We start from the raw sequence: 18,908 nt of genomic DNA, 5'->3' as shown, positions 1-18,908 counted from the left end.
TTGTGCAATTCTCCCAAGACCCTCAGGCCCCATTTACAAAGCAAGCAGCCTCTCCCAGCACAGTCACCGCTGTGCCTCAGGTCCCCTCCTGTGCTCCTCATTTCAGACGCCAGTTGGTTCAGAGACAGTTTCCCTGATGGGCCCCTGAGATCTGCCATCCATCCTGTGCCCATGTGAGGAGGGAAGCTGGATGCCCCCCAGGCAGCACTGTTCACCAGGCACTGCTCCTTTCTCTTGGTAACACCTCCAAGTTCCCAGCCCTCCCCATTCTCTGGAAAAGCCTTCTTTCCCATCTCTCTTCCCTTATTGTGTTTGCAGCGGTCATGCTTGAACAGAACCCCCAGAGAGGTTCCATTTCTGGGGCCGGCGCTGATCTGTTGGAAGCGACGGCTGCTTGGAATACTATCTGGAGAAGAATCTTCGGCTGTGTCCGGGCCCACGGACCGATGGGATCAGTCTGTCTTGGTGCTGGTGGGGCAGGTGGCCGCAGGCGTGTTTGAAGTAGATGAACTGCTAAGGGAGGAGCCACTTTTTCTTTCCAGGTCAGGCCATGGTCAATTCCACGTCAATGGAATGCAAAACCTAGAGCCCTGATGTTACTGAATCAGGTCTGACTGCTTGACGCGCAAAAATCAATATTCCAGAGAGAGACAAAAGTTGGTGAAAAGGAAAGCTGCCTTTAATCAGAATGCTGGCAATCTGGGGAAATGGACCCAGTGTCCCCAAAACCCACCTCCCAAAATTCTGCTCAGCCGTGGAGTTTGTAAAGGGAAAAGGGGAAGTAATCTCAGTCATTGACGTAGGGAGTCAGAGTCGTCGCCATCCCTCCCCGTGTGCAGGCTTGTCGGCTCCTTGTGATTCTCCCTTAGGTGCTCTCTTGTTCACACAATTTGTTCGTGAGATTGCTGAAAGAAAAGCTAGGGAAGAGATCTGGTCATCGGCTGATTACTTTATCTTCATTTCTAATTTGATCTATGGAAAGAACCAACAGATTAGACAAGGTGTGGTGTGATCAAAAGATTTGAAAGGTGTGCTAGGGCCGGAGGTGAGTAGGGCATAGGGCACCTGGTTTGAGGTTAGTGACAGGACAAAGGGGCCTCCTGCAGAGAGCTCTTTCCTGCCCAAAGCTGCTTACACGGACTGCCTTTGATTGGGTTCTTCCAGAAACAGACTAGGATTCGAGTACAAGTAGCTAACTGGGAGGTGATCCCAAGATGCTCTGGTAGGGGAGCAGAGGAGTGAGACAGGAAGGTGAGGGGAAGCTGCTCGGGGCAGGGTACGTTAAGGAGCATGTCACCATTGTGGACATCTGGGATTTATGAACATCTGTGGGAACGTCTGGGCTCTGGTCCTGCCGGGGACCTCCAGGAGACGGTATAGAATACATCTCAGACTTTTCCTACCCAAAGGCTGAGAAAACTGCAGAATCTATCTACCAACCCCCACTGATCGTTGGTCCAGGGCTGCTTCTGGGGCTGCATTAGTTCCCCAGCCCTACTGGCCGGTTCTGTGGGCTCACCAAGCACAGCCCTGGAGCCCGAGAAAGCCTGCAGGCAGAGGTCACAAGTGCAAAGGACAAGCTAACGAGGTAAGAGCGGGGCCCTGACAATATCTGCTATGAGAATTATGGCAGGAAACTAGGATTGAGTGGTCTTCAAACAGCTGGCACGTGGTAAGAGCCAGATGCCTCTCTGCGGCACATCTATCTACTCTTTGGAGGACAGTGCTATATATAAGCATCTGTAACCCCACAAAAGCTGTGGAGGGAGGCTGTCTGGAAGTAGAGCAGTGTTTTTAAACGCACAGTCCAAGAAAGAGAAAGGGGATTTAAAAGGGATTTCTTCTCTTTTGAAGGATATAGAAGGAATCTAATTCAAGACCTCGGGCAACCTTCCCCTTATTCCACTTTATCTCCTTCCACAGGGCCTGGACCCTTGATGGGGACAAAGCTAATACCCTCTCTGTCTTTGGTGCCCCTGGCTCCGCACGCCCTCCCTTCTGCCAGCTCCCTGCTTGTGCAGATTGACTTCACCTCTTGCCCACATTCTCCTTGGACCTTCCCTCCTCTCCATCTCCTCTGGGTCCTCAGCCCACTCTCCAATCTGTCATCAAATCCAGTCCCCAGTCTGGTGAGGGGATAATAATCCGTGGGATTTGCGCTGGTTCCCTCCGAGGCTCAGAAGCTGTGGATGGCTCGCAGTTGCCTGGCACGTTGAGCACCAAGTCTCGCGCCTAGCCTTTGGGGCCCTGCATGTATGTGACCTGTGTGAACATTGCAGCCTGACCTCTCCTCCACCTGGCCGTCATCGAGTCCTCCCTGCACGCTGGCTCTCTGAGCTAAGGGACACATGGAGGATGAGGCTTCGTCTCACAGATGAGGTAAGCAAGTTTCAGAGAAGTTGAGTAACTTGCCCAGCTAGTAAGTGGCAGAGCCCGACACAGTCCCTCCAAAGCCAGTGCACTTTCCACTGTGCCAAGCTTCACCCTCCCTTCCTTTCCCCGGTCCCTTTCCACTCTCAGAACAATCCAAGTCCTCTTATCAGTTCCAGAAAGTGTGTATGGGAGAAGGACAGAAGTGGGTAGATGTTCTGGGGCTCGCCTTTCACCTGGGCCTGATTCTCTTTGGTAGATGAATAAATGATGGGAGGTCCCTCTGAGACAGAGGCAGGTCTCCGTGGCCTGTGGGGGCCATTTTCACTAGTCTACTTGCGCAGTAGCTATCTTTTTTTTTTTTTTTTTTTTAAAGACTCTTTGAGTGGAACTTTCCCCTCAAGCTGCTGGAGGAAGAAGAGCCCTGCTTCTCCTGTCCCCAGCTCCCTGCCCTTACGCAGACCCCAGGGACTCTATCAAATCCTTTAGAATAGACAGCAAATGCAGTCTCTGTGTGCTGTCCCACCTTTGCCCCCGTTCCTGCACTCCTGGCAGACGTTACTAGTTGATCATAGAACTTCTTCCCTGTAAGCTGGGAACCATCCCCTCACTGCTCTCTACGGGGCTCAAAGAGAAGTTCTCACCTAGAAGGAATCTTGGATGTACTGATGAGAAAACCGTACATCCAAGATGTACTAATGAGAAAACTGTTGCCCAGAAAGGGAAAGTGACTGTTCTCAAAGTCACACAGCTGGCCAGTGACTGTCATCAGCGTTGGCCCTCCCCTCCTCTGCAGCCCCAGCCATGTGAAATGTCATCATTCTTGCTGGGTCTGCTGGCTGAAATAACAAATTTCTCCCCTGGGATTGCACTTCTGGACCAGGAAGTCTGGCCAGCTGTTGAGCCACATTGTCATACGTTGAGAAATCCTTATCAAAGAGCCTTTGATTCCAGGCGCTGTGGATTATGGACAACTTACTTCCCTTCTTCCATCCTGTGACCTGAAGTGTAGTCTCTCTGACTCGTGAGGATACTGACAAAGAGGTAAGGAATGAGAAGCCAGTCTCCTGTTAGCAAATGAGTGGTGTTTGGGGCTTCCTGAGAATTCCATTTGTCTAGGGCCATGCTTCTCAACAGGGGGCGATTTTGCCCATCTAGGGGGGGATGTGGCGGTGTCTGGAGACATTGTTGGTTGTCACAGCTTGGAGGGGTGATGAAGCCACTGGCATCAAGTGGGTATAAGCCAGGGATGCTGCTGCACCCTGCAGTGCACAGGACAGCCCCCACCATAAAGAACTATCTGGCCCCAAATGTCAATAGTGCTAAGACTGAGGAACCCTGGCCTAGGGCCCGGGGAATGACTAGTGACATGACTGGCCCTCGCCCATGTAGGAGGTCCAGTCCCCTGCCTTTGCTCAGCCCGCCCCCTCAGCTGGAAGTCCTTGCTTCCCCCAACACAATTTATTCAAATCCTTCTCTGCATTCAAGATCTCTCCCGATTCCCATCTATGGGAGGGAGCCTTTCCCGACTATTCCTAAACAGCCTTAACTGCTTCTCCTCTGAGCCTACAAGGTGCTTCTAGAACTTGTCTCAGTCAGTCTCGTACTAGTGATGGGTGCACTTCCCCATCTCCCACTGCATTTAATTCCTTGAGTGGTGCAAAGTCAAAAAGCTTCCATGCCCTTGGAATCAGGCACAACTGTGTTCAGATTGTGCCTATGATAATATGTGACCTCAGGTAGGTAACTTAGAGGACCTGCCTGAACTTCACTTTTCTGTCCATATAACCACAGAACACTTTTGGAACACGTCCTAAGTACCAGGTGCTCTTCTACGTGCTCTACGTGTGTAAACTCATTCAGTCCTCACAGCAGCCCTGTGAGTAAGTGCTATTATGACCAGTTCTGTTTCATGGATGAAGGAAACTGAAACACAGAGGTTACCTGACTACCAAGTTCACTGGCCGGGAAGTGGCTGATCCAGGAGCCGCAGGCGGGTGGTCCGGTCCCTCTGGTAACCACGGTGCCTTCTGCCTCCTTGACGGGATGAGCCTCAGAGGGTGTGAGATCTAAGGGAGAAGGCCTGTGTGATGAGTGGTCCAAACTTGCCCAGTTTCTGCTCTGCTCCTCAGCCTAATACAGCACCAATATATCTTCCGGAATATTGTCGATATTATATGATACACTGCATCCTGTCACAGCCCTGCAATGTCTTTGTAAAACCGAGGCACAGGGAGGTTAAGTAAATTCCTCAAGAGCCCAACTGCAGAGCCTGGATTGGGTTTGTCTCCAAAGACCTGGCTCCTATCTGCACCCAAATTCTGTAATTGCTGGTGTAAGTGAAAATCTCCTCCTCTAGACTGTGAGCGATTTGAGGCGGGGGACGGGACAGGTTAGGCACGACTTAGCTTCCCCAGCGCCTCTCCCGCTTTGGGGCTGCACGTGGTAGGCATTCAATGAATGTTTGTTAGGTGAATAAACGGCTCAGAGCTCCTGGGGCAGAGGCCCACTTGCACAGGCAGAAGGTGCTCAGATAGGATTCCAGAGCTTGTCTGTGGGGCAGCCGGGGCCTGAGAGCTTGGGCTGTGGGCCCAGGAACCTGGAGGAACAGGGCGCCTGTTTGAGCTCCCGGAGCACCTGCCAGCCTCTCCCTACCACATCCCCATCAAGGCCTGCAGCAGCAGGAAAATTGTACGCTTGCATTACCCAGCGACCCAAGAAGTGCAATTAAGTTGAAAATTAGTTGGCATAATTAATTAGACGGGTAAATAGCTCCCTGTCAACACCAATCAATCCATTCTGCATATAATCAGCTCAGTGCAGGCAGGCCAGAGCTCAAGCAGCTGCTGCTGCTGCTGGCAGGCCAGGGCCTAGGGTGGGAGCAGAAATGGGACAGGGTGTCCAGCCAGGTACCCTAAACCCACCCCACCCTCAGGTCCTTCTACAACTGCTTTTCATGGGAGCAGCCTCCTGGCGAGTCCATCTTCGGCACCCAGCAAAGCCACAGCTTAACTCCCAGGAAGCCACAGCTGCAAAGTCCCTTTGCTCCCTCAAGTTTCCTACTTTCGAGTTCCCGGTCCATTGCTCGAGGTTTCTGACGTGCATAAAAACCACAAAGAGCTCCCTTTTCTTGGCTAATAAATTTGCAGATGCTTTTTAAAAAATTAAAGTATAACTTAGATGCAGTAAAATTTACCCTTGTTACTGTACAGCTTTATGAGCTTTGAGGAATGTGTACAGTTGTATAACTGTAACCGAGCAGGACCCTACAGGGTCTTCCTGGGACAGACCTCCCCATGTCCTCAACCTCCCTTTTGTTTGTAGAAAAACTTTAGCTTCCTAGGCCTTCCCTGAGTTCCAAAGAATAAATTTAATCAGAGAAGTGATAAAAGGCAAAAGCAAAGGAAAACAGTCAAGCAAGACAAAATAATAGTTTAGCCATTGTTTAATGGCTAAAGTCAAGGACATCTAACTCCTCCTCAAGGACTATAGAGAATATTCTGAGCCATGTCCTTTGAGCCATTTAGCAGATACTGAAACCCCCATCAGGTGGAAGGGTTAACTGTATGCTGCCCACAAGCACATAGACCCCAGACCAGTTGGAACCAGAAGGTTGATGATGTTGACTCCCGATTACCTCACCACCAACCAATCAGAAAAATGTCCACAAGCTGACCACACACCCTGCAACCCCTCTCCCTCATCCTATCGTTATTTATTTATTTATTTATTTATTTTGCGGTATGCGGGCCTCTCACTGTTGTGGCCTCTCCTGTTGCGGAGCACAGGCTCTGGATGCGCAGGCTCAGCGGCCATGGCTCACGGGCCTAGCCGCTCTGTGGCATGTGGGATCTTCCCAGACTGGGGCACGAACCTGTGTCCCCTGCATCGGCAGGTGGACTCCCAACCACTGCGCCACCAGGGAAGCCCCCACGTCCTATCTTTAAAAACCTTTCCCTGAAAGCCATTGGGGAGATCAGGTCTTATAAGCAAGCACTAGCTGCCTGGACTCCTTGCTTGGTGCCCTGCAATAAACGCTGCCCTTTCCTTCACCACAACCCAGTGTCATTGGATTGGCTTTACTGGGTGTGGGTGAGTGGACCCAAGTATGCTTCAGTAACATAACCAGCAGCATGATTAAGATCTAGAATCCTTCCATCACCACACAAAAAAATCCCCATTCCCTTCTGTAGTCAACTGCTTCCCCCACCCCCAGCCCCTGGCAACTACTGATCAGTTATCTCTCCCAAAAGTTTTACCTAGGGACTTCCCTGGTGGTCCAGTGGTTAAGACTCTGCCCTTCCACTGCAGGGGGCATGGGTTCAATCCCTGGTTGGGGAACTAAAGAGCTCATGTGGTGTTGCCAAAAATAATTTAAAAATAATAATAAAATAGAGAAGTTTAAAAAACAAACATCAAAAACCTCAATATTAAAAAAAAAAAAGTTTTGCCTATTCCAGAATGTCCTATAAATGGAATCATATAGCGTGAGCCTTTTGAATCTGGCTTCTTTGTCTTAGCATAATGCACTTGGGATACATTCATATTGTGGTGTGTGTCCCTGCTTAGCTACTTTTTATGGCTGAGTCATGTTTCATTGCATGCATGTACCACGTCTTGTTTATCCCTTTCCCAGGTGAAGGACATTTGGTTGTTTCTAGCTTGGGGCATTTATGAATAAAGCCACTGTAAATGCTCATATAGAGGTTTTTGTATGAACATAAGTCTTCATTTCACTTAGATAAATACCTAGGAGCAAGATTGCTGGGTCTACGGTAGGTGTATAGATAACTTTATAAGAAACTGACAAACTGTCTTCTAAGATCCTGTACCATTTTACATGCCCACCATCCATGTAGGAGACTTCTGGTAGCCCCATATCTTTGTTACTGCACAGACTTTACAAAATGATGACATCCAGTGCTGGCGACAGCAGGGCCAGCTACATAATTTACGTGGCCCAATTCAAAATGAAAATGTGAGCCCCCTTGTTTCAAACAAAAGGAAAAAGTGCCATTAATGGTATTAAAATAGAAAGTTTTTTCCTTTCTTCTGTAGTCTTTCTCTCATCTTCTCATGGTATTTTTTTAAATTTGCTATTTAATGTTCTAAGTAAAGAAAAACTAAAATTAAAAATTATTAGCATGAACTTTGCCATTTACCATTTATTTTTATATTGTGCAACGCCATTTTTTAAAAAGACTTTTTTTCTTTCTTTATTTCTGGCCGCAGCTTGTAGGATCTTAGTTCCCTGACCAGGGATCAAACCCAGGCCCATGGCAGTGAAAGTGCTGACTCATAACCACTGGACCACCAGAGAATTCCCATGTGCAAAGCCATTATAAATGCAAATATGAGAGCTTTTAACTTGTATGTAGAATCACTGAAATTACATGGTCTGTATTTCATTTATACATGCATGTGTATTTTGTTCTTATCGGAAAGTGGAAATGCTGCAGGTGGCCAAATGATCAGAACCTGCCCAAGGTGGCCATTGGGCTGCCATGTGAATCAGGGCTCTCCCTCCGAGCTGGGCTGGGAAACTCTTCCTCTGGTTTTTTTCTTCTGAAAATAACTCTATTGGCTTTTGCTTTTGTTTTGTGAATATTATGGGTTCATTATAAAAATTTGGGGAAAACAAGCAAAAATAAATAAAATGCATTAAAATGAAAGAAAAAAATCAAACATCTTCCATAGCCGCACCATTAGACATTGTAATTTTTTAAATATAAATTTATTTATTTAATTTTGGCTGCGTTGGGTCTTCGTTGCTGTGTGCGTGGGCTTTCTCTAGTTGTGGCGAGCGGGGGCTACTCTTTGTTGTGGTGCATGGGCTCCTCATTGCGGTGGCTTGTCTTGTTGCAGAGCATGGGCTCTAGGCACGCGGGCTTCAGTAGTTGTGGCATGTGGGCTCAGTAGTTGTGGCTCGCGGGCTCTGGAGCACAGGCTCAGTAGTTGTGGTGCACGGGCTTAGTTGCTCCGCGGCATGTGGGATCTTCCTGGACCAGGGCTCGAACCCGTGACCCCTGCATTGGCAGGTGGATTCTTAGCCACTGCACTGTAATTTTTAACATTTTCTTGTGTGTTGTGGCAACAATGTAGATTAGATCCTGTAGAACCCACTGCAGTCTCCCTCTCATGTGCTTTCCCATGGCATCCGGGAAGCTCAAAACTCTTTTTCCCAGGCCTCCCAAAAGCAGAGCTCTGCATGGAACCCAAGCTCTGACAGGCAGCAGCATCCTCACATGACTTGGAAGGTTTTTCTGTGGCAGCAGCTTAAGCAGACAGGAACACTGATGCTAGTCCAAGGCGTCAGAGGTGGAGAGCGGTGGCAGCAGGAAGGCTTCCACTGGAGCAGTCCATGGTGGGACTGGGCATCTTCCCGGCTGGGTTGTTTTCTGTAGCATCCAAGTGTGGTTCCCTAGGCCTCCTGGGAATTTTGTAGTGAACTAAGTCTCTGCAACAAACCTCTTTCTACTTAACCAGTTAGAGTGGATTCTGTTGTCTGCAATGAAGAACTCAACCTTTGGGTCTCAGCTTATCTTTTATTGTCTCCTTCATAGCACTTACCAAAATATGGAATTGCCTTGTTTATATATTTGTTTACCTACTTAGTGGCTTTTAATGAGGAGGAACCAGTTCTGTCTTGTTCACCACTTTGATCCCAGTGGCTGTCCCACAGCAGCACTTGGTAGCTGTCTGTTGGGTGAAATAATTGGTCACCTTCCAGCATCCCTTACCCCAAGAGAGAGCAGAGACGCTAGCCTCACCACTTCTGCGGACCAAGTGGGCTGTATTCCCTCTATGCGTACAACTGCTCCCCACTGCCACCAACACTTGCTGATTGCCTCTTTTTGCAGAGAAATGCAATGTTGTAGAAGATTCCCACTTGCACCCCTCTTCGTTGCTAGTGACTTAAAAAGACTATAAGGATGAATCAGCTCACTGTGGCCAGCTCCCTGCTTCCCTTCAATGAGCAAAGCCCTGCTCTGTGGTGAGTATACGTGTCTGTGTGTGATAGCTGGGGACAGATTTCTGAATAGAATAAGACCCACAGACTCAGGAGGGCAAACATTATATCATTCATTCATTCCACAAACACGTACCAAGTGCCTCCTATGCATGCATGTGCAAGGTGCTGGAAGGGATCCAGACCTCCCAATAAATGCCCCTTTGTAATCAGACTTTCTCCTTTTGGCCATCAGACTGTCACCTAAATTAGTTGAAGTCTCTAAGCTTTTAATTATGAGCCTGATAATGCAACTTTCCCATGGCGTTGTGCAATTTCAGGCACAAACCCTACGTTTGAAATACAGGTGCAGGAATAGATGTTAGTGACATGATTTGAAAGGATTACTGTGCAAGCAGCCCAGCCCCTGGATGCCTGCCGACTTCAGGCCGGAGCCACGACACCCATGAGCTCTGTGATGAAGGTGGCCTCATGGCTCTGCATCCCAGCACTGCTTGGGGTGCCAGGACATATACCGTGACCTCTGCCATTGCCATTACACCTGCTGGAACTGTGGGCAAAACCACTGCCCTGTTCCAGGTCTGAACCTGGAAGGGGCAGGCCCAGTTCCTTGTGGCCCCAGGGCTGCTGGGACCACACCTACCGCCACCTGTCTCACCTGTCAGAGGGGGTGGGGTGGGAGGGCACTGAGAGGTGAGTGCTGTAACCCTTTCCTCTCCTCTGGCTAGGGGACCTCTCTGTATGTGGAGCATGGGAGATGGACCTGAATGTGTTTCTGGCCAGTTCATGGAAAGGCCTGCTTGGTTATTGAAATCAGAGCCTGCCCATCTTTGGAACTAGGAATGAGGTCTTTGATCAGGCTAAAATTTGGGGATCTAGAAATGAACCCACTGCAGCGTCTGCCCTCAAGGAAAGACAAGCAAATACAGTAGAATGTGAGAAGCCTTTTCTGTCATCATCAAATGCTCTAGGGCCCACCATGGGCTCTGCAGAGCCTATAGCATGACCCCCACTGTGGCCATGCCTAGAGTCCAGTGGGAAAGACGGCAAATGAAAAGTCATGACATTGAGCTGGGATGAGTGTTAAGGTCAGAGAAGCAAGAGCCAGGAGTGTAGAGGGGGGGGGGGGATGGGGGGGCTGACCTAGCCTGGGGTCAGGAGGCCTGTCTGAGGTCCCGACAGGTTGGAGGCATTAGCTGGGGGAGGTGGGAGGGAATGGGTGCCCCAGGGGTGCAGGGGTTGGGTGTGTGCTGGGGGGGCACAAGAGTGGGAAGAGGTGAGCCCAGAGGTCAGACCCTGGTGGGAGGGAGCACGGCAAGAGGATTTGGGTCTTTATCTCATGGATGTGGGAGCTACAGAAGCTGTCACGCGGACAGAGAGGAGGCCAGACAAGCGTTTTCTGTGACGGCTGCCTCTGGCCTCAGTGTGGCAAGAACACAGCCCCTCAGGGAACATCCTGGCAGTCAGGGGCGAGGCCCTCTTCCTCCTGGGTGCTCTGTCAGCACGGCTCAGAGCAGTGACTCTCAGAAGCTTCCAGCAACAGGCTGACTCATGCGGTGGCGGCCGCTCGCCCAGTCAAAGATGGAGCTGGAAGGGCCATGGCCTGGCGCTGCCCGGGACAGATGGCAAAGACGTGCCAGCTGCTCCCTGCAGGGCGTTTCTGAGGAAAACCCCCTCCCGCCCCATGCGCGGCCTCCGCTGCCTCCCTGAACTTGCCCAGCTGGCTGCGCCCTGGCTTCTGGCTTGTCACAGCCAGAATAACCAGATGGGACCTGTGGGCCCGCGGCCAAGCCCTGCCACGTTATCGAGTCCTGGCTGGGAAGGAGTCAGGTCTGGGAAATCTCTGCCCCCTCTCAAAGCACCGTGGGAGAATCCACACCCCAAACCGGTCCCTTCTCTCCAGCCTCCTTCCTTCCCCAGTAAGCTTTCTCCTTACTTAGCCTCTTGACTCCCTCTATATTTTCAATGTTTATTTATTGACTTTTGTAAGCAGAGGGAACTGGAAAGGAGCTGAGAGTCACAGTGAGCCTGATTCTGAAGCCCACTCACCCCGACTTCCCTCCCACTGGACCAGTGACTGCGGGGGACTGTGCAAAGACCGTGGGCTGTGGTCAGGTCGGGTGCCACCCACAATCTGGCTGTGACCCCTGCCAAGCAGATGGAGACCATGACCCGTGGGGGAGGATGGAAGTGCAGGGAGAGGTCAGGGGTGAAAAGAAAAGCTCTTAACAGCGGCAACTGCCCTAGCACAGGCAAACGCCCAGAACCTCTGGTCTTCACCCTCAGATAAATGGAAAATTCCTCATGTGCTCCCTGCGGGGTGAAACAGCAAACCCACCTGAATCCAGGACAGAACAGATTTTTCAGCTGCCTACAAGCTCCTCACATGTCCATTGTTAAAGGTGTACAAGAATGTTCGCTACAGTAATTGTTACTAATTGGGAAGAATTCGATGTTCTAGAATTAGAAGACCTAGAGCAGCTCGGGCTGCGAGGACAAAGTACCACAGGCTGAGGGTGGAGGGGTCAGGGGTGGGGTGGGGCTTAAACCACGGTAATTTGTTCTCTCGCAGTTCTGAAGGCAGGAAGGCCGAGATCAAGGTGTTGGAAGGGTTGGTTTCTTCTAAGGCCTCCCTCCTTGGCTGGCAGACGGCCACCTTCCTTCTGAGTCTTCATCTGATCTTCCCCCGGGCAGGTCTGCATCCTAATCTCCTGTTCTCAGAAACAGTTTCACTGCAGTTACAAAGAACAAGGAAGATCTATATGTATTGACAGGGAAAGAGTTCCCAGCTTATTGTTAAGTGGAAAAAGTAAGTCACTGGACAATATGATACTGATATCAGTGGTTCCCTCTGGAGAGGTAACAGGATTGGGGTAAGGGTGGGGTGAGGGAGACATTTATATGTGTAAGTCTGTGCAGAGATTGGATTATTGTTCTCAATTCTTCACTCCCCTCCTTGCCCTGGCTTTGCAGCTTCTCCCCTGTGGGCTGGGTATATCTCCCTGGCCCGTGGATGTTGAACTTGGCCGGGTGACTTGGTTTGGCCAATAGAATTTGGATGGAGGTGCCCAGAGCAGAGGCCTTAAATGTGCTTGCTTGGTATAGTTTGGTCTCTCAGGCTTCTGTGACCCTCAGTGAGAAGAAGGCACCCCAGGAAATGGCTGACCACGAAGACCACAGTCTTTAAGACTGACCTTCCTGCTGCCAATGGAGACCATGAAGACATGACAAGAAGGGCTGAACCGAACCACAGCCTGGCGCTAGCCCAGCCGACAACACACCTGTGAGCAAGAAAAATACATGCTTACCTGGAAAACATTATGCTGAGTCAAGTAAGCCAGACACAAAAGGACGAACATCGTACGATCCCACGTATATGAAATATCTAGAAAAGGCAAATTCACAGACAGAAAATAGATTAGAAGCTACCAGGGGAGGAGAATGAGGGGAGAGAGGGGAAAGAAGGGCTATTACTTAATGGGCACAGAGTTTCTGCTTGGGGGGATGAAAAGGTTTTGAAAACAGATGTTATGATAGTTGCACAACATCGCAAATGTACTTAATGCCACTGAATTGGACACTTAAAATGGTTAAAGTGGTAAATTTTGTGTTATGTATATCTCATACCACAATTTTAAAAAATAATAATGTAATATACCAAAAATACATTGAATTGTACACCTTACTTTTAAAAATATTTATTTATTTTATTTACTTATTTTCCTTAGGCTGTGTCGGGTCTTAGCTGTGGCACACAGAGTCTTTGCTGAGGCATGCAGGATTCTCTCTAGTTGTGGTGCGGTGGCCTCGCAGCATGTGGGATCTTAGTTCCCTGACCAGGGATTGAACCCATGTCCCCTGAATTAAAAGGCAGATTCTTTACCACTGGACCACCAGGGAAGTGCCTGAATTATATACAGTTTAAACAAGTAAATTGTATGGCAGGAGAATTATATTTCAATAAAGCTATGCAAAAAGAAACCCACATTGTTTAAGCCATTAAGTTTCGGGTGATTTGTTAAGCAGCGCTTGTGCAGCACTAGCTGACTGATACAGTATGTATGCATGTGTTTTATAATGAGCACATATTATTTGTGTAATAAAAATATGCAAAATCAGAATTTATCGGGTTCCCTCTGAACAGGCCCCTCTTTTCTGTTTTCCTGCCCAGTGGTGGCACCAGGGCATTTATGGACATTACTCCTCTAAATTTGGAGTGACACTTTGCTTCTCTCTTTATTCTTGGCGGTAACCCAGACCCAAATCCTGGCCGTTCCTGTAGACTGTGTCTCCACTCGGCTCTGCAGCATCTCCCAGAACATGTTTTCATCTCCCTTGGCCTGGATTGTTTCCTGGCTTCCCAGGTGGTCTCCCTGCCAGGGTCTATCCAGGCCATGGGGGAAGAATAATTTGCAACCTGTTTCCAGTACGTTACTCTGCTCAGCCAGCCCTGAGCCTGCCTCTCAACACACACACACACACACATACACACACACACACACACACACACACACACACACACACACACACGCTTTTCATCTGTAAAGAAGGCTTACGACAGCCTCTGCTGCCCATCAGAACAAATCTAAGCCCCTCAAATGTCACCTGGATATGCACCTCAGGGGTACGATGTGATGATGTCCCAAAATTGATGAGCTGGAGAAAAAGCTGCTGTAGGCGGTCGGGCCTCTGCTCCCTTCCTGTCTCTCCTTCATATCTGTTCTTTCTCCACCTTCAGGATTTTATGGAAGATGAGAAAACCTCCAGTGCTGCAAATAAAGGGAATGTTCAGTTCAAAACATTGGTTTAGAAGTTGAGAACGTGAAAGACGCTAATGACTAATTGTAGTGGCTTCTAATTCAAAACTGAAAGAGGACATACATAACCAAGGCGATGGGTAAGAGATGATTGTTTAGAATATAGCTCAAAATTGTTAAAGGAATTGAGTTTTAGTGTCGACACAAAGCTCTCTCCATCCTTTTTTATTTCTTCATATGAACAGAGTGTCTCAACATTTACATCTATAAATATGGAAAATAGGAACAGAATTAATGCTGAATCCCATCTCATTCTAGAAAAAGGGAATAGCTAGCCATGCAGACATGAATTAAGTGGAATTAAAAAGTTGCATCCATCTCATGGATATTTGTTTCAGATTTTCCATTTAATAATTATTCTTCAAAATCATAAATATATTTATGATTTTTGATTGTGTACTAACAAAAATAGTGATGTCAACTTAGAAGAAAAATATGACACAAAACCTTATGGTCACAGGAAACAAAGTTTTCAATTTATGTACATATTCTTGCCGCTGAGAGGCAAGTTAGGGTGCTCAGTAACAGACATTCAAACATAAACTATTATATGAAGATAAAATGCTGGGGGTGGGAGTATAATGGAAATATGAGTTCTGGGGTGAAAATAAATGTAAACTTAACAAATGTTAGAGACGCTTACTCATGAGTATTTAAAATAGATTATGGTTTGTATGGAATCCATAAGGTATTTCGATTTCATTGGATGCCTGGTTAAAAAAAATCATACATGCAGTTTTATTTTTAGAAAATCAGCATATACAATCTACTGGAAATTACATCCTTTGAATTTACAACGAGAACGTTTAGATACAAATTTAGCATTAATCGAGGAGGTGTGTAGACGCTTCTCAAGATTATTGTAGGAGGTGCACGTGAGGAAACACTTGCGGAAACTGCTGCTGGGGGTGAGGGATGAGCTGGTGAGAGCCCCGCGCCGCGCCGTGGTCCGACTCGGGACGGAGCCCCGCCTCGCGTAGCTACGAGCCGCTCGAACTTGGGCAGGTCGCCCAGCCTCTGTGAGTCTGGGTTTGCGCATCGGTGTGTGTAGTGCAGCGGTAACACCGGCCCCCTCCGGGTGGTTTACCCGGCAGTAAATGAGCCGCCGCCGTGTAAGCGTTCAGCCTCCATTCAGCCAAGTGAGGGGGGGAGGTGGGGAAGGGAGAAGCAATCCTGGAAGGAAAAGGGGATGAGATTGCTCAGAGCAGGTGACCTTTGACCTGGCTGAAGAAGGGCAAGGAGGAGATCCCGGCACAGAAAAGGGGCCTGATACGGGAAAAACCGTGTCAGGCGGAGGGAACAGCCCTCGCGAAGGCCTGGAGGTGGGAACTGCTTGCTCCAGGAGCCCCTGCCCCCAGCCCCCGGCGGAAAGGGACAACCTGCCTTCACCCGGCCACGGTCACCCATCACTAGACGAGCCTGGGGGTCGCCACCTGCAGGAGCCTCTGCGCCTGCGACCCTGATGGGCACGTAACACCGACCACTGAGCCCTTTATTTAGGACTCAGGGCGCAGCCAGCCGTCGGGTCCCTCCAGCGTATCCAGGAGGTGCTCAGTGGGGTTTCTGTATCTGCCCAGATTCTGCCGCAGCTTGGGCTTCCTTGAGGCAGTAAGGAAGTCAGTCAACGCTCCCCAGGCCTGGAGACCTGGGTGAAACTGCCGCGACACTCCCTGTTTGCCGTTCTCGGGGTCCCCGGATTCCTCCGTGCGTGTGTGCTGGGGGCGGGATCCCTCTGCCTGGGCCTCTGTTCTCCCGCACCTGCCGGGCGTCCTGGGGCCCCAGCAACCTTAGGCCGGAGCACACTCCCTCGGCCGGGTTCCCGCAGCGGAGCGTGGGAGGGAGAGCTCCCCCAGGGTTGGGTAAGTTTCATCCAATCTGCTAGGCCCGGGGTCCAGGCAACCTACGCCGTCCGCGACTCCTCCTAACGAGACGGGAGGACGCCGTAAGGTGCCCACCCCTTATCTGCACCGACCTAACTCCCAGGGGTCTCTCTCCAAATAATCCGCGCTCCCCCGCCCAATGTTCTCTACACCAACAACCAGGAATTCTGGTGCCTGCTCTTAAGATAATATTATTTTTCACCTTCTTACGCTGATGTTGTGAGTTTCCCTCTTAATGGGTGATTTAAAAAACACTCCCCAACACTTCATAATGAAACATTTTCAGATAAACTGAAACGTTGAAACAATTGTACAGTACGGTGAATATTCGTACATCCACCTCCTAGACCTACGTTAACGTCTCGCTACTCTCGCAGTCTCCCGAATCTCTCCCCACTTCTCTGTCCTTAGGTCCGTCAGGCTATCAAACCGTCTTACCCTTTGAAACACTTCAAACTTGCAATCGTCCAAAGCCCTTCTGTTAGCCTGCCGTTGGTTGGAGTTCAGTCTTAGTTTACATTTTTAAGGTAAAATTTACACACAGCGAAATATACAGATTTTAAGTGTGCCTTCCTCTGGTCGATTTTAGATGGTACATGGAAGAGTGCTTTTTATTTTAATATTTATTTTAACGTGTATTAGGTGAAAAATAAACATCTGTTTTCCACTTATAATAGTGACAAAGTTTCCTTTAACGATGAATGTATTTAAATGAGCTGATACAAAGGGCTGGGGGTAAGAGAGGGGAGAGGGCTTCCAAGATGCTGAGGCTGCGACCCGAGTTGTCGTTTCCAGAGCGGCGGACGCTTCTATGAAGGGTGGTCTCAGCCGCCGAGCTCCGGGCAGAGGTGGGAACTTGGAGCGTCATAAGGGGCTGGGCACCCGACTGGATCTGGGGATCTGCGGTGGGGCCGGAGTAGTGTGCATTGTGTGTGCGCGTGTGTGTTTTCAAATCATTATGCATGTGCGCCCCGACTCCAGTTGTTTGAGGCTGAGAGTGTCTCTGTGAACGCAGCACCCAGCACAAGGCCGGGGACACGGTAGGTGCCCAAGAAGTGTTTCACGAGATAACGCATGTGCAAACGCTTTGTAAACAGTCTACAAAAATAAGAGTTTACAACAGCAGGAAGAATCCCACGGCCCCGGATCCCCAGTACTCGGCACATGGGGTCCGACAAGCCGCAGTGCTTGTTGATTGATAAATAGACCGGTAGGCGGAGGAAGACCGGAGCGGCGTGGCCGGTTCAGCCAGGGCGGGCACTGGGGTCGGCAACTCCTGTGTCCGGGATCAGGGACTCAGCGGAGAAAATGAAAACGTGGTTTTCTGAGCATGCGTACTGGGCCGCCGCATGAGCCTCATTATCATTCTCCGAGAAACGACTGGTAGGTGCCTCGTTAGCGCAGTAGGTAGCGCGTCAGTCTCATAATCTGAAGGTCGTGAGTTCGATCCTCACACGGGGCACGATACTTTTGTTCGCGCCAGCTCCTTTATCGTCCTAGAAGGATAGGTTTTACTTGCTTGTGAGGGGATCTGTAGACCCTGGGCGTCCGCGCTTTTCCGCCCTGGGGTCACCAGCGTATTGGCATAGCCAACCCGAAGTACCGAGGCGGGGCATAGTCGTTGATGGAAGATAACCACTCTTCTGCTCCGCCGCCCTGACGGCTCCGGCGTTCTGGGCCCGGGTGGGAGGACTGGAAGGGAGGCCAGCGCCTGAAGACGGGGCGGCAGGGGGTGGGGCATGGGGTGTGGGCACGTGAGGAAGACTAGCGCGCGGCGGGCTGGGGCCCGGGTGAGCCCCTCGGGAAGATCCCCACTCTCACCACCAGCGTTGCGGCCCGGGTACCCAGGAGGTGCACTCACCCTGCCGTCCCACCCTCCACCAGGTGTCCTACCTTGGCCCTTGAGCCCTGATGGTGGCGGGAACGTGCACAGCCCTGGGTGAGGGGAGGCCGGGGTGCTCGAGGTCCAAGAGGACGCTGAGGGCGCCGCTGCCTGCAAAGCCACCTAATGGAGGCCCCAGGGCAGTGCCTGGAACCCAAAGTTTCCTGGGGAGGGTCCTGATTATCAACACCTGGCCCCAGGGAAGGGTGGGTCTAGGCAACTGTGGGGAAGTGGGCGGCACCGTGATGAGAGGCCAGACAGTGCACCGCGCTGAACACCTTGGTGAGGAGTTTGGGCTGCAGAGCTTTGAAGTGGCAGAAGATCGGTCTCGGGGATGGGGGTGTTAGGGAGGTCATGCAGGCAGCAGCCCGGCCTAACGTGACAGGGGCTGTGCTGACGCTGCATCTGAAACAGTTGCTGCATTGCAATGATCACCCGTGAAATTTCTGATAATTCAGTCATTCTGAACAGGTCAAATAGCAAATTAAATTGAGATGTGATGTAAAAGAGAAGAACCTTCGTGTTCTGTTACAAGTTAATCACTAAACGGATGTTGCCTATAAGCTTAAATTATACATAACGGCCCATCTCTGGGAACCCTGCTTCCTAGGTAATGAGCATTAAGCTGAAATACCTTTGTTTAACTCACAGGAAACATCCTGACCAGGCCCACCTGTGCATGACTGCAGCGAGGAAGAAATTAACACATCCCCTCCGGAGGCTGATGGGAACCAGGAAGTGTTTGACTTTACTTCCCACCCCAAACACACACTTCTAGTATAAAAGAAGCCTCAGTTCTAGCTCAGATAAGGTGGTTCTTTGGGATACGAGTCCACTGTCTTCTTGGTCTGCTGGCTTTCTGAATAGAGTCGCTATTCCTTGCCCCAGCAAGTCCTCTCTCCATTTATTGGCCTGTCCTGCCTTGCTACTCCTGGCTAGCTGGCAGTTGGGGGATTTGGGGGTAAGGCCCAGCAGCTGCTGCAACCGCT

At 49.9% G+C, this 18,908-nt stretch overlaps 1 protein-coding gene and 1 non-coding gene across 18 annotated transcripts in view; both read left to right on the top strand.

Annotated features, from left to right (window-relative positions):
- C17H8orf76 (chromosome 17 C8orf76 homolog) overlaps window positions 1–13,435 on the top strand; it is a 72,914-nt gene extending 59,479 nt beyond the window's left edge. For 2 of the 17 annotated variants that reach the window (XM_070043978.1, XM_060287122.2), the window contains exons 7-8: window positions 107–218; window positions 319–456. Coding sequence is in view for 14 of the 17 variants with exons in the window: in XM_060287105.1 (XP_060143088.1) it covers window positions 319–594 (276 nt within the window). In the remaining 3 variants the exon portion in view is untranslated. The other 15 variants (XM_060287116.1, XM_060287105.1, XM_060287110.1 and 12 more) reach the window with 15 other exon arrangements.
- A 3,991-nt stretch (window positions 13,436–17,426) lies between these two features.
- Window positions 17,427–17,499, top strand: TRNAM-CAU (transfer RNA methionine (anticodon CAU)). The gene has a single exon. It is a non-coding gene; the product is annotated as a tRNA-Met (tRNA).
- Window positions 17,500–18,908: the final 1,409 nt, after the last annotated feature.

The sequence above is a fragment of the Globicephala melas genome, chromosome 17 (assembly GCF_963455315.2).
Source record: "Globicephala melas chromosome 17, mGloMel1.2, whole genome shotgun sequence".
Lineage (NCBI taxonomy): Eukaryota > Metazoa > Chordata > Mammalia > Artiodactyla > Delphinidae > Globicephala > Globicephala melas.
Note: the sequence above shows the minus strand (reverse complement) of the source record. Positions and strands in the feature narration are given on the sequence as shown.